The sequence below is a fragment of the Eucyclogobius newberryi genome, unplaced genomic scaffold (assembly GCF_026437365.1).
Source record: "Eucyclogobius newberryi isolate DKJ021-1_F unplaced genomic scaffold, fEucNew1.0.hap1 SCAF_22, whole genome shotgun sequence".
NCBI classification, from domain to species: Eukaryota; Metazoa; Chordata; class Actinopteri; order Gobiiformes; family Gobiidae; genus Eucyclogobius; species Eucyclogobius newberryi.
In genome coordinates, this window is record NW_027315857.1 from 9,340,841 (window position 1) to 9,356,407 (window position 15,567).

The window sequence follows — 15,567 nt, forward strand, 5'->3', positions numbered from 1 at the left end:
ACATGTGTGAGGGGCACAGAGGCAGACATGTGTGAGGGGCACAGAGGCAGACATGTGTGAGGGGCACAGAGGCAGACATGTGTGAGGGGCACAGAGGCAGACATGTGTGAGGGGCACAGAGGCAGACATGTGTGAGGGGCACAGAGGCAGACATGTGTGAGGGGCACAGAGGCAGACATGTGTGAGGAGCACAGAGGCTGACATGTGTGAGGGGCACAGAGGCAGACATGTGTGAGGGGCACAGAGGCAGACATGTGTGAGGGGCACAGAGGCAGACATGTGTGAGGGGCACAGAGGCAGACATGTGTGAGGAGCACAGAGGCAGACATGTGTGAGGGGCACAGAGGCTGACATGTGTGAGGAGCACAGAGGCAGACATGTGTGAGGGGCACAGAGGCAGACATGTGTGAGGGGCACAGAGGCTGACATGTGTGAGGGGCACAGAGGCAGACATGTGTGAGGGGCACAGAGGCAGACATGTGTGAGGGGCACAGAGGCTGACATGTGTGAGGGGCACAGAGGCTGACATGTGTGAGGAGCACAGAGGCAGACATGTGTGAGGGGCACAGAGGCAGACATGTGTGAGGGGCACAGAGGCAGACATGTGTGAGGGGCACAGAGGCAGACATGTGTGAGGGGCACAGAGGCAGACATGTGTGAGGGGCACAGAGGCTGACATGTGTGAGGGGCACAGAGGCTGACATGTGTGAGGAGCACAGAGGCAGACATGTGTGAGGGGCACAGAGGCTGACATGTGTGAGGAGCACAGAGGCAGACATGTGTGAGGGGCACAGAGGCTGACATGTGTGAGGAGCACAGAGGCAGACATGTGTGAGGGGCACAGAGGCTGACATGTGTGAGGGGCACAGAGGCTGACATGTGTGAGGAGCACAGAGGCAGACATGTGTGAGGGGCACAGAGGCAGACATGTGTGAGGGGCACAGAGGCAGACATGTGTGAGGGGCACAGAGGCAGACATGTGTGAGGGGCACAGAGGCAGACATGTGTGAGGGGCACAGAGGCTGACATGTGTGAGGGGCACAGAGGCTGACATGTGTGAGGAGCACAGAGGCAGACATGTGTGAGGGGCACAGAGGCAGACATGTGTGAGGGGCACAGAGGCAGACATGTGTGAGGGGCACAGAGGCAGACATGTGTGAGGGGCACAGAGGCTGACATGTGTGAGGAGCACAGAGGCAGACATGTGTGAGGGACACAGAGGCAGACATGTGTGAGGGGCACAGAGGCAGACATGTGTGAGGGGCACAGAGGCTGACATGTGTGAGGGGCACAGAGGCAGACATGTGTGAGGAGCACAGATGCAGACATGTGTGAGGAGCACAGAGGCAGACATGTGTGAGGAGCACAGAGGCTGACATGTGTGAGGAGCACAGAGGCTGACATGTGTGAGGAGCACAGAGGCAGACATGTGTGAGGAGTACAGAGGCTGACATGTGTGAGGAGCACAGAGGCTGACATGTGTGAGGAGCACAGAGGCTGACATGTGTGAGGGGCACAGAGGCTGACATGTGTGAGGAGCACAGAGGCTGACATGTGTGAGGGGCACAGAGGCTGACATGTGTGAGGAGCACAGAGCAGAGCCGGCCCAGCCTGTAAGCGAACTAAGCAGCCGCGTAGGGCCCCGAGGCGTTAATAGGGCCCCCAACCCGTCTTATGCGAAGTGCAAGCACAGCGTGCGCCACTAGTGTAGTAGCGCTGCTGGCGCGGCAGCGCACAACAACAACGACCTACTGCTTTCTGCCTTAGCAAACAACAGAAGATACACGCTGACGGTGGATTATTGAGCGTTGTTTGGATATTACGGCAACATAGAGGAACGCCTCGGTCCGTATGACGAGGAAGAGGAAGAGGAGGCGTGACCTGGTCGGTGACGATATGAACAGCGGGGAGGACTCCCCTGGAGCCACTGATCCTGTGCAGCGTAGGGCGTCTTCTTGCCCGTCTATGGAGGGCTCTCTCAGTGAGGAGCAGGGCGCGGGGGTTGCAGATATCGGGGATGTGAGTTCAGAGTGTAAGGTGTTCATAAAGCTCGCGCAGGATAATGCGTCCTTTAAGGGGTGGGATCCGATGGCGTTGACAAGGAGCCTGACTGTAGCTGTGGGAGTGGTCAAGCATGCGAGTGTCCTTAGGGATGGCTCGCTGCTGGTTGTGTGCAAGGACGTGGCTCAGCAAAGGAAGGCGATTGAAGCTAAGTGTCTGGGTGGGAAGGACATTCTTGTGTCTGATGCTGTAAGAGGCACGGTCAGGGGAGTTATAGTAGGCGTCCCTACGACGACATCTGTGGATGACATAAAGGAGAATTTGACTGGAGCTAAGGTGGTGGATGCTAGGCGGTTGAAGGTGACCCGGGATGGGGTAAGGTGTGACAGCCTGTCGATAATGATTAGATTTGAAGGTGAGATCCTGCCTCGTCTGGTGTGCGTTGGGTACATGCGCTATGGCGTACGCCCATATGTTCCGCCGCCCCTGCGTTGCTTCAAGTGCCAGCGCTTTGGGCATATTGCAGCGGTCTGTAGGGGGAAGCAGAGGTGTGGTAAATGTGCGGGAAGTGTGGGAAGTGTGACGAAGGAGCAAAACTCAAGTGCTGTAACTGTGGGGGAGAGCATAGCTCTGCCTACGGGGGATGCGTGTTCAGCAAGAGGGCTGCTGAGGTGCAAAAAGTTAGAGCCTCTCAAGGCATATCCTACGCGGATGCGGTCAAGAAGGTGTCTGGTAGTCAGGTGACGGTGGATGCAGTGCGGGCTGCCAGTGCTGCTGGTGACCTAGGCGACAGGGGAGGGGGCAGCGTTGCCCGCGGCCAGGGGGAGGTCCCCACTGGGATCCCTGTGAGTGTGGCTTCCACGGGCAGAGGCCCTGTGGGTGCGGAGGATGTACTGGTTGTGAAGAGGAAAGATTTCTTCCTCTTTATGGAGGAAGTGATTAACTGTACTGGTCAAACCAAGAAGAGATCCGAAAAGACTAGGATCATCGCTAAGGCTGCAGGGAAGTACTTTGGGGCTGGGCTGGGGGTCCCGAGTGGACGGAGATAGAGGATGCGCTGCGGGAAGGCACTCTGCCCCATTCTGGCAGTGGGAGTGGGGGGGCTCCCGATGCGCCGTCAGGTTCCGGGGGCTCATAATGGCGGTGGTTGTCTTGCAATGGAATGCGCGTAGTCTTCGTGCTAATGGCCAGGAATTTAAGCATTTTGTCTCTACCTTGTTGAACAAGCCTCACGTTATGTGCGTGCAGGAGACTTGGTTACAACCTAGGTGGGTTTTTGGGATACAAGGGTATGTGTGTGTTAGGAATGATAGGGAGCAGGGTAGAGGCGGAGGTGTGGCTGTGTTTGTCCGAGATGACCTAAATTACGTTGTTGTCAGTGTGAGTAAAGCGACGGAGGCTCTGGCGGTGAGGGTCTGGCTGGGTGGTGAAGCTGTTACTGTGGTTAACCTTTATAATCCGTGTGGTGAGTTAACGTTAGAGTCCTTACATAGTATCGGTAAGGATGTTTGGGGAAAGGCCATGTGGTGTGGGGATTTTAATGCGCATAGTGCTTTGTGGGGCGGTAGTGGTACTGATAGGTATGGGCAGGTGGTAGAGGGTTTGTCTGAATGATGGGAGTGGGACCCGCTATGATATGGGGACCGGTACGGAAAGTGCAATAGATCTTACGCTTGTGTCCAAGGAGTTAGCTGGTGTTTGTAGTTGGGAGGTTCTTGGTAATCTTTCTTTTGGTAGCGATCACTATCTAGTCCGCACCGAGATTGGCTTTGGCAGCTGTGTGGTCAGGGGGACGAGGATCCAGAGGTGGCAGTTGGCAAGGGCGAACTGGGGGGCTTTCCTGAGGAAAGCTGATGATGGTTCTAGGGTTCTGCAGGAAGGAGGATTGACTCAAGTGGATGATCTCAATAGTGCAATTGTCTTGCTCATCACGCAGTCAGCGGTAGGCACGATTCCTAAGAGTGGTGGTAGTGGACATAGGAAGCGGGTGCCGTGGTGGAATGAAGCATGTGGTTATGCTGTTAGGGCGAGAAATGCGGCGTTTCGCCGGCTAAGGGTTACCCACACTGAGGGTGCCCTCATTGACTACAAGAGGGCCCGCGCTGTTGTGCGGAAAACTGCCTGTTGGAGGCGGTATTGTTCCAAAATTGGGAGAGAAACGCGTCTCGGGGATGTTTGGGGGATGATTAAGCGGATGCATGGGGTTGAGCGCCGTCACGGGACCCCGGTCCTAATACAGAATGGTGTTGAAGCAGTCAGCGACGTTGACAAAGCTGAACTGTTGGCCAGCACCTTTGTGTCGGTGCACAGCTCTGACAATCTCACCTGCGGAAAGGCACTACAGGGAGAGTACTTTGGCCCAGAATTCGGAGCTGATTGGGCACCAGCCTTCGACTCAAGATGACCTTGACCTTCCGTTTAGTTTGTTTGAGCTAAGGAGAGCACTTTCTAAGGCGAAACAGACAGCCCCGGGTAAAGATGAGGTGTGCTATGACATAAGATAAGATAAGATATTCCTTTATTGTCCCACATGGGGAAATTTCATTGAGGTGCAACGCAGGTAGATACAGAGGTAGATACAGAAGAACAGATCACTTATAGGAAGTCTGAAAAACACTTTCATAGAGCGCCATGCTCTCTCATTTGACTGATGACACGCTTGGGCTAGTCCTGGGTCTTTTCAACCGTGTTTGGGATTCAGGTTGTGTTCCATCTGCGTGGAAACAGTCTACGGTGGTGCCGGTTCTGAAGCCGGGTAGGCCAGCGTCTGACCCTTCAAGTTATAGGCCGATTGCCTTGACGTCGCAGCTCGGGTAAACGATGGAGCGCATGGTTACCGAGCGGTTGGATTACTTCTTGGAGAGTCAGGGTTTGCTTCCCGCGCACCAGAGTGGTTTCCGTAGGGGCAGGAACACCATGGATTCCGTGTTGTGTTTGGAATCTGATATCCAGCTGGCCAGGGCTCAGAAAAAAAAGGTTATTGCGGTGCTCTTTGATGTGGAGAAGGCGTACGATATGGTTTGGAAGGATGGGCTCCTCATTAAGCTGCGGAAGTGTGGTGTGAAGGGTAAACTGTTTAACTGGGTCCGGAGCTTTCTGTCTGGCCGGCGTATTCAAACCAGAGTGGGTGCTGCTTACTCTGGGGTCTATGAGGTAGAGAATGGGATCCCGCAGGGGAGTGTGTGTAGCCCTATCTTGTTCAATGTTATGATTAAGGACATCTTTGACGACGTGGATGGGTCTGTTGGGAGGAGCCTTTATGCTGATGATGGCGCTCTATGGGTGAGAGGGAGGAATCTCCGGTTTTACGAGGCGAAACTGCAAAGGGCAATACAGCAGGTGGAGCAGTGGACCCTGAAGTGGGGGTTTAAACTGTTTGACGGAAGTCTCAAGTGATCTGTTTCTTCAATGGGCATAGGGACGTCTCCCTTCGACTGCATGGGCAGGTGCTCGAACAGGTCAGGGAGGTGAGGTTCTTGGGGGTCACCTTTGACGAGAGGCTTAGTTGGCGTCAGCACATTGATGAGGTCAGTGGTAAATGCAAAAGGGTGAATAACTTGCTTCGTTGTCTATCCGGCCAGGACTGGGGGGCCAGCAGAAGGTCGCTCCTGGTATTTATCGGGCCGTCATGAGGGCGGCTATTGATTATGGCTGTATAGCCTACATGTCTGCGGCTGAGACTAACTTAAAGAAGCTTGATGTGGAGCAAGCCCAGGCCTTGCGCATCTGCTGTAGGGCTTTTAGGACCTCCCCTGTCTCGGCGCTGCCGGTTGAGTTGGGGGAATTGCCGTTACGGCTCCGGAGGCTAGAACTTCTGTTGGCTTACTGGGTGAATGTGCAAGGTCACACGAGCTCTCACCCGGTGAGGGACTTTCTCAGGGTTGATGGGGGGCAGAATGAGGCTGGCAGTATGGTTTTTAGCCAGGTAGGAAATGCGAAGGCGCGGCTTGCGGGGGTTGGTGATCTGCGTGTGAGCCCGTCGGTGGCTTTGTCTGCTATAGCTCCGTGGAAGTTTGTCCCGGCTCCTGTTGATGTTAGCTTGCATGGCAAGCTTAGAGGAGTCGCTGGGAGGGCACCGCAGTTTGCCGTTCAAGCGCTCATCGATAAGCACTCAGGTGATGTGTTTATTTATACCGACGGGTCTAGGGATCCTGAGAGTGGGCGTACTGGCGCCGCTTATTTTGTGCCTGACCTGGGGCTGGCGGTCAGGAAGAGGTTGACAGATCGCCTTTCTGTTTTCACGTCGGAACTCATAGCGATACGGTTGGCATTGGAATGGGCGGAATCTGCTTTGCAGTGTTGCGGCATTGTGGTGGCCTCTGACAGCCTTTCTGCATTGTAAAGCATTAAATCTGGGAAATCGGATTGCAGACAGGATGTGTTGAATGGCATCTTCTGTCTGCTGCTCTCCCTGTCCAGGAAGGATGTGAGGGTTTGCTTCATTTGGGTCCCTGCGCATGTGGGGGTGGATGGTAACGAAATGACTGATACACTGGCTAAACGTTCCCTTAGGCGGCCATCAATTGATGTGGCGGTTGAGTTAAGCAAATCTGAAATCAAGCCCGTTATCAAGTGGTCGGCCTTTGGCAGGAATTTTGGAGCCACTGTGTTACTGGACGGCATCTCTATCACATACAGGGTAGTGTGGGTCCTTGCGGGTCTACGGGCAGGAACGCGTGGGAGGAAAGGGCCTTCGCCCGCATGAGGATTGGCCATACTGGACTCAATTGGTCACTGAGTAGGATAGGCAAACATCCGCCCGGTCTGTGTGGTCACTGTCGGGTGCCAGAGACTGTCGAGCATGTGCTGATTTGCTGTGAGGCTTATGATAGAGAAAGGGCCGGGTTGGCCTTGTGGTTTCGGAATAATGGGCGGGAGTTCAATCTGCGGAACGTTCTGGCGATCCAGTCACAGGGTTTGTGTCAGGCTGTGGTTGCTTACTTATGTAGCACAGGGCTGGGTAAACGTTTATAGAGGTGGGGGGTGTTGGAGACTGAGCCGAGGATGAGGAGCAAGAGGATGTTCTAACGCGCTTTCGCTTTGACTTCATGGGCCTAGAAACGACAGAGTGATGGAAGAAGGACTTCTAAAGGATAAAACGACAAAGACGTCCCATGACCTCATGGGCTTTGTAAAACAACAAAGACGTCCCATGACCTCATGGGCTTTGTACTTCCAAAGCAATGGAATAAGAATTTTTAAGGACTACGACAAAGTCTGAGGGGAGGGAGAACTTCTATAGGATACAATGACAAAGGCATCTCATGACCTCTTGGGCTTTGTCAAAGCACTGGAGGTCAAAGCACTGGAAGAACAACTTTTAGGAGAGTCTCCCTGGAATAAAGCCGGTTGGTCACTGACACAACAACTATTCTAGTCACAAAGACATATCATGACCTCATGGTCTAAAGCAATGGGAGGAGTACTTTTACGGACTACGACAGAGTCTGAGGACTACGAAACGTCTGAGGAATAAAGTCTGGCGGTAATGCAACACTCGGATGCCAACCGCCATAAAACAACAACAACAACAACAACAACAACAACCAAAGCAATGGGAGGAGTACTTTTACGGACTACGACAGAGTCTGAGGACTACGAAACGTCTGAGGAATAAAGTCTGGCGGTAATGCAACACTCGGATGCCAACCGCCATAAAACAACAACAACAACAACAACAACAGCGCACACAGCGGTAACATATAACGCACAAACCGCATTTATTTGTAATGACAATCTGGCAACCAAGACACCAAACCTGCGCTGATTGGTCAACTTCATTGTGCGCGAGGAGCTCGAGAGCAAAACATAAACACAACAGAACGTGGTCCCTGCGTGGTCCTCATGTCCAGAGGAATATATCCCCCCGATGCCGAAAAACGAAAGAAACTGCAAACTCAACAACACTCTCCAGGTATTGAACTTCTCTTACAAAGAGACGGTTAATGCTGCTGTTTGAAACAACACGAGTCTGTCACGTTAGTTTGCTCAGGCTGGAGGCGACGAGAGCTCTGCCCCGCGCACAATAATATGTCTGAATGAAAGATAATAAGCTTAACATTTACACCAGCCCGGTGGTGTGAGCTGCAGGTGAGGCCGGTGAGGGGCGTCTATGCCCCGGGTCACTAAGCGGCGGAGATCCGGTCCGGACGAGCGCCATCTCGTCCAGAACCTCTGACGTGAGACTTTGGAGTGAACAGTGTGCGGCCCCTGTCCCGGGCCCCTGTCCCGGGCCCCTGTGCAGCCTCAGTCAGAGATGAGCTGGTTCGAGTTTGCGTCCCTCTCTCTCACATCACCATGTGTGAGATCAATCGTGACTCGTGATGTCTGTTTTACTTTGACTTCTTAACGTGCAATGAAAGGAACGTAAAGGTTTATGAACGTAAGGTCCATCAGCCAATCACATCGCAGCATTGTTTCACGCAGGAGTCCAGTGTGTGATGTTCTGATCAGAACAAACATTTATATTGTAATTTACTTTTAATAGAGCAATAAAACATTTCAATTTATTTAAAAAGCATCATTAGACTATTTGTTATAAATTATAATAAATTGATAGTGAAAAATAACCAGACATATTATGATTATGTCTGTTATAGAATAATACTATATATTTTTATACAAAAGTGGCAAAGTTGCAGAAACGCAGTCTCTTCACTATAGCGAGGTTTGGACCTTCACTTCTCGTTCTGTTTATTGTTCATTCTCTGGGAATAACATGTTTGCACTGTTTTATCAGTGTTAATTGTTAATCAAGCAATGCTTATGCCATTTGTTTAATTTAATATAACTTGTTTTGTCACTTTGGCAACAAGGAACAGTTGGGAGCAGTAAAAGATAAATTAGTAAGGATAACTATTACTTTTACATTTTCAGTTAAAATGAATCAATTTGATAATAATTATTTTTCATAGCCAATATTGTATTGAGTAATTAAGTACCATAATGTATTAATAACTGGCTTTAGTCATTTTCTGCTGGCACAGTTTCATCACATCATCATTTTATAGCATTACAACCTCAACTTTTTACTCTTATTTTAGCCGGCTGGACCACATTAAAATGCACCAGAAGACCCAAAAAGGTCTGAAAATCTCCCCCAGACCCCCCTGTTCATTAATTTAAACTGCTAATGTGGCTGTAGACCTTTAACGCCCACAAATACGCCCAAAAACATATCTGGGACGTGTGTTATTTGTACAGGGAGTAGAGGTGATGTCAGCGGAATACCAAGTTGCATTGTGGGATTTAAGTTATCAATATTTGAGCTTGTGAGGTGCTGAGAATAAACTAACTGGCAAACATATGCCCTGGAGTTTGGGTGCGCTTTGTTTGCGTTGAAGAAAGTTCCCATATGTGAATTGTTTACTGACAATGGCAATAAAACTGATTCTGATGACGTGGTGAGGGGCCCCCAAAAATGTTTTCGCTTAGGGCCCCCTGAAGGCTTGGGCCGGCCCTGGCACAGAGGCTGACATGTGTGAGGAGCACAGAGGCTGACATGTGCGAGGGGCACAGAGGCAGACATGTGCGAGGGGCACAGAGGCAGACATGTGTGAGGGGCACAGAGGCTGACATGTGTGAGGAGCACAGAGGCTGACATGTGTGAGGAGCACAGAGGCAGACATGTGTGAGGAGCACAGAGGCTGACATGTGTGAGGAGCACAGAGGCTGACATGTGTGAGGAGCACAGAGGCAGACATGTGTGAGGAGCACAGAGGCAGACATGTGTGAGGAGCACAGAGGCTGACATGTGTGAGGAGCACAGAGGCTGACATGTGTGAGGAGCACAGAGGCAGACATGTGTGAGGAGCACAGAGGCAGACATGTGTGAGGAGCACAGAGGCTGACATGTGTGAGGAGCACAGAGGCTGACATGTGTGAGGAGCACAGAGGCTGACATGTGTGAGAAGCACAGAGGCTGACATGTGTGAGGGGCACAGAGGCTGACATGTGCGAGGGGCACAGAGGCAGACATGTGTGAGGAGCACAGAGGCAGACATGTGCGAGGAGCACAGAGGCTGACATGTGTGAGAAGCACAGAGGCTGACATGTGTGAGGGGCACAGAGGCTGGGGCACAGAGGCAGACATGTGCGAGGAGCACAGAGGCAGACATGTGTGAGGAGCACAGAGGCTGACGTGTGTGAGGAGCACAGAGGCTGACATGTGTGAGGGGCACAGAGGCTGACATGTGTGAGGAGCACAGAGGCAGACATGTGCGAGGGGCACAGAGGCAGACATGTGCGAGGGGCACAGAGGCAGACATGTGTGAGGGGCACAGAGGCAGACATGTGTGAGGAGCACAGAGGCTGACATGTGCGAGGAGCACAGAGGCTGACATGTGTGAGAAGCACAGAGGCTGACATGTGTGAGGGGCACAGAGGCTGGGGCACAGAGGCAGACATGTGTGAGGAGCACAGAGGCTGACGTGTGTGAGGAGCACAGAGGCTGACATGTGTGAGGAGAACAGAGGCTGACATGTGTGAGGAGCACAGAGGCAGACATGTGTGAGGAGCACAGAGGCTGACATGTGCGAGGGGCACAGAGGCAGACATGTGTGAGGAGCACAGATGCAGACATGTGTGAGGGGCACAGAGGCTGACATGTGCGAGGGGCACAGAGGCAGACATGTGTGAGGAGCACAGATGCAGACATGTGTGAGGGGCACAGAGGCTGACCTGACCCACTCCTCTGCTGCTTTCTGTATGTAGAGATGAACCACGTGGTGGCACTGGGCGTTTTTTTGTTGCTCAAAACACGTCAGTCACACATAATATTTCGCGGCCCCCACTTTGAGAAGCTCTGGCCTACCCGAGTTGCAGTTGTGTTGTAGTCAGAGAATAGATCCATAGTTGTAGTACGCTACAGAGCCAGCAGGGAGCAGACTCGCATCTTCTTTAGGCCCTCGCCAGCTTCCGTCCTTCCTCTTCCGGTCGCGGTGAAAACAGGTATGGTGGCCCCGTTTTACTCTGGCAGAATAACACTCAAAATCCAAAGTAATCTTCGTTTCAAAGACCAATCGTGGACGGTATAATTTACCGTTTCTGATATTAAACCCACACGCATCTACTCCCCGGGTAATTGAGAGCCTGTGTTAAACGGATGAAGTTATATTTGAAGATGTCGCTGGGTTTGTAAATGGCTGCTTGGCACAAACAGACCCGGCTTGTGTAACTTGTACACTGCTGCTGTGGGAATATGAATAAATGTAAACTTATGTCCATGAAGGCTATTCGAGTTTATCCTTATGCCCATATATATATTCACGCTTTAATGTTTGTGACGTAATAAACACTTAGCGTTAGCAACCTAGCATACTCACAACAAATATAAACGTGTCTTTCTTCCTCAGCTTCAAGATGGTACAACGCCTGACGTATCGCCGTAGGTTGTCCTACAACACCGCCTCAAATAAGACCAGACTGTAAGTAAACTTATGTACTACAATCAGTGGTGGAAAGGATTGATAACTGCTCTAAGCTAACAGTAGATCTTTGGGGGTTATTGTACTTTTTCTTTAGTTATTTGAATTTCAAATTGAGTGTAATGCTAGCCATGTTATTGTAATTAATAATATATTATCGATTATAGCACAAACCTGAGTAGTCCCAGTGCTAAGTTGTATCTGCTCCTTCCCACGCCTGCAGACACAACAGCACTGCAGCAGGAGAAACTCTATTGGCGTTTTAAATATATTTCAGCGTTAAATGGATACATTTACAAAGATTTTTTTTTTTTTCTAAGGAATTTTGAATATTTAGTCGAGCATATATAGGTAACTAGTCCTGACTTTTCACATGTATTTTTGCAACGTTGCCAGCAGAACTTCCAACATTTTACTGTACTTTTACTTGAATAAAACATTTCTCTATGCGTTCCATCTCTTGTCTTAGATTATAACTGGTTTGGAGGTTTGATTTTTGTCTAACCATTGAATCTTGCTTTTGTTACAGGTCTCGCACCCCTGGTAATCGTATTGTGTACCTCTACACCAAAAAGGTCGGCAAAGCCCCCAAATCAGCATGTGGCATCTGCCCAGGAAGACTGCGTGGAGTAAGTACGCTCTTTGATACTCCGTCCTGTATCGTTTGCTGCTGAATGTGCTGCGATCAAACTATTAATTACTGGTGTCGGGCCAAACCAAGATTATTTGACAAATGTCTGTGACAAAAATGTATTTATCTCCTGTATTGTCTGGTAAGGTTTCTGTTTAGTTGCCAAATGGTTGGTGTATATATTGCAAACCTAGTCCTATGGTTTGAAACGTTTTGTTTAGGGGGAATCCAACATCCATCCAATTTGTCAATGTTGTGAATAAAGTCTAATACTGCCATTTGTTTTGCAGATCCGTGCTGTTAGACCACAGGTTCTCATGAGGCTCTCAAAGACCAAGAAGCACGTCAGCAGAGCTTACGGAGGCTCAATGTGCGCCAAGTGTGTGCGAGACAGGTCCGCAATGTGTTATTTGGCTTTTGAAAAGATTTTGGCAAAAGTCTAAAGGTGAAAAATTTAAACTTTTTTTTCTTCATTTGCAGGATCAAGCGTGCTTTTCTGATTGAAGAGCAGAAAATTGTCGTCAAGGTGCTCAAGGCACAGGCACAGAGCCAGAAATCTAAGTAAAATGTGTTTGTACCATGAAAATAAAATGCAACAAAAACATTTTCTTGGGTTATTGAGTGTCAATCTGGAGCTGATTTGTGGAAATGGTAAAGCAACACAATTTGGCTGTGTCTACGAAGCTACATTTTCCTTTTGATTAAACAATCAATCAAAACTCACATCTTACAAAGGTGTAAGATGTGAGTTCACATCTTACACCTTTGCTTACTCTACCATATTATGGACATATGGTGCCTCTTGGCAGTTCAAGCAGTGTTACTTTTAATGGCAGTTGGCTGCAACTGAAAATGTGCATTTACCACCAACTACTGTAGTTTAATGTTTCAACGTATGTGTTTTGAACTACAGTGTTAAAAAAAAAGTTCAGGCAGTGATCATTGCCCAGTTTTTCTACTCTCCCAAAGGAATGTTCAATCCCGGTTCTGGCGGTGCAAACATACCATGTCCATAAATTTAGTCTTGCATCCAGTGGTAAGATGGTTAACCTCACCTCTGCATAAAGTTAATGCAAGCCAATAAAAGTAATGTCTGGTGAAAATGCAAAAATGTTCATGATCTAGTCCGATGTAGCCAGGTGGAAAGCTGGAAACCTGATTTTTGAGAATTTGGAAATCTCTCTTTTTGATGGACTAGAATAACTTCGGGAAATTGTATTATTGAAAAGACACTTACCTCTACTGTTAAATAAACATGATACAGAACAATAATGTCCAGCAATAAGAGATATAGGATCAAAGTGCTTTACCACTACAGAGCCATCTCCACTACTTAAAATGAAACGTGCTGACGTCAGACGTAACGCAGCCTGTACTTCCGGGACACGTAATCAAAGCGGTGGCGAAGACGTCTTCATCAGCTGCAGGATCCGTGCACTGACTGGGAACCGGAGATATTCCCACAGAAACCATGGAGACGTTGTACAGTATTCCCTTCACCGTGCTGGAATGCCCAAATATCAAACTGAAGAAACCCTCTTGGCTGCATATGCCGTCTGCTATGACCGTCTATGCGGTGGTCATTGTGTCATATTTTCTCATCACTGGAGGTAAATGATGCTATGCTAACTATAACCAATTTAACGTTGGTGCCATAAAGATCGCTGCTAACCTAGAACTTACACTGGTTCAGTGTTTATGAAAGATGCTATAAACATGAAGCTTGGCTTGGATCAGAAGTTAACTCTCTGTTTTTACTTCGCATGAAACCTGTAAATATAAAGCTAGTAGCTACTACAAGGCTAATAGCGCAGACCTGTCTCAGTGTCTCCTACTGTAGCACAGCACATTTATACATTCGTATTATTTTCTCTTATACATTGTGTAGTGAGAAAGTAATTTAATATATTTATTAATCAGCATTTGGACAATATGCTCTTTACGTTTAGGGCAATACAATGTGTGAGTTTTGTTATGCCAAGCCAACTTGTTGGGATTCAGCTTCCTGTTCATAGGTGGACCTTTTATCCATTACTGTATAGTGTTGTTTTTAGACTATGGGGTCCAACTCTATTAGTGGGACACCACGTCTGCAATGCCCTCATGTTTTCTGCTTTTTTCAGATCCCTTTTTTTCTTGGTAAAACTAATGTTGAGTGCAAAAACTTAAAATATAATTTTCTCTTGTAGGAATTATATATGACGTTATTGTTGAGCCACCCAGTGTTGGATCAATGACTGATGAACATGGACATCAGCGGCCAGTAGCCTTTCTGGCATACAGGTATGACTGAAAACACAATTCTGATTAAACTGCACTGTGTTACTATTCATTAACAATATTCATTTATCTCCACTTGTTTTTTAGAGTAAATGGACAGTACATTATGGAGGGATTGGCCTCGAGCTTCCTCTTCACAATGGGAGGACTGGGCTTCATAATCTTGGATCGATCCAATGCGCCGAACATTCCCAAACTCAACCGCTTCTTGTTACTTTTCATTGGCTTTGTGAGCGTGCTCCTCAGTTTCTTCATGGCCAGAGTGTTCATGCGCATGAAGCTGCCGTAAGTTATTTTCTACATTTGGTTACATTAATTAAATCAGTCTTTCAAATCATAAGTCTTTATTTTAAGTTTGTGATCGATTCATTTACAGAGGATACCTGATGGGATGAAGATGTACATCACCACCTAAAGAAGACTCCAAGGATTGATCATTCATATACAATAGACTGCACCCTGTAGATTTGGACATAAAGGCACTGAGATTGTGAACAAGAGTAAAAGTGCATAATGATTATATATGCAAGTCTTTTCAAATGTGGTGATTATCGAAACATTTTGAAGTTGAGCTAATTGACCTCAGTTTGACACCACATATGTCCTTTGGAAATGCAGTCTGTACATTATTTGTATTGCATTATTTGTAATGCTTTGAACGTTAAATTTTTTTGTATGAGGTGAATTAAATCTCGTTTTCACAGTTAATACTTGGTATTTCAGACAGAACCGGCCTTACCACCTATACTAGGAATATAAGCGGCCTGGGTTAAGCGCTGTGTCCTTAGGCAAGATTCCATAGTATGACTGGTGAATGATTGGTTTTGTGCTGGGGGGAAATTACAGACTAACTACCCCCTGGGCAGCTGTGGCTTCAGTATTTCAAGTATTTTAACAACAAAGGGCGGGGTGAATTAATAATGTCATGCATAGTGCTTTGAGTGCCTTGAATGGTGCTGTATTAATCAAAAAAAATATTAAAATGTCAGTATAGAAACAGTTGTACTTTTACCTAAAATGCTCTGTCACCAACTATGTCCGTATTTCCCCAGTAGATGGCGCCCTAAGCATTTAGAACACCAAAACCAGTTGATTTCTGACGTGGCAAGGCAAGTTTATTTGTAGAGCACATTTCATACACAAGGCAATTCAAATTGCATTAATATCACAAAGAAATTACAGAAACTAATACAATAAAATTAACTAAATAAAAATAAAAAACACCTAGCC

At 48.3% G+C, this 15,567-nt stretch overlaps 3 protein-coding genes across 4 annotated transcripts in view; 2 read left to right on the forward strand and 1 right to left on the reverse strand.

The window, feature by feature from the left end:
• rpl34 (ribosomal protein L34) overlaps positions 1-12,659 on the forward strand; it is a 211,322-nt gene extending 198,663 nt beyond the window's left edge. For both annotated transcript variants that reach the window (XM_072459459.1, XM_072459458.1), the window contains exons 2-5: positions 11,352-11,426; positions 11,956-12,055; positions 12,348-12,451; positions 12,538-12,659. In XM_072459459.1, coding sequence (XP_072315560.1) covers positions 11,362-11,426; positions 11,956-12,055; positions 12,348-12,451; positions 12,538-12,622 — 354 coding nt within the window. In that variant the 5' untranslated portion in view covers positions 11,352-11,361 and the 3' untranslated portion in view covers positions 12,623-12,659. The remainder of the gene's footprint in view (positions 1-11,351; positions 11,427-11,955; positions 12,056-12,347; positions 12,452-12,537) is intronic.
• Positions 1-15,567, reverse strand: part of LOC140372174 (leucine-rich repeat LGI family member 2-like) — a 481,342-nt gene that overhangs the window by 59,388 nt on the left and 406,387 nt on the right. The gene's annotated exons all lie outside the window — the stretch shown is intronic.
• ostc (oligosaccharyltransferase complex subunit) lies at positions 13,432-15,045 on the forward strand. Its single transcript, XM_072459164.1, has 4 exons — positions 13,432-13,667; positions 14,247-14,340; positions 14,425-14,622; positions 14,714-15,045. Exons 1-4 carry the CDS (start codon positions 13,529-13,531, stop codon positions 14,730-14,732), a joined length of 450 nt encoding a protein of 149 aa, XP_072315265.1. The 5' UTR covers positions 13,432-13,528; the 3' UTR covers positions 14,733-15,045.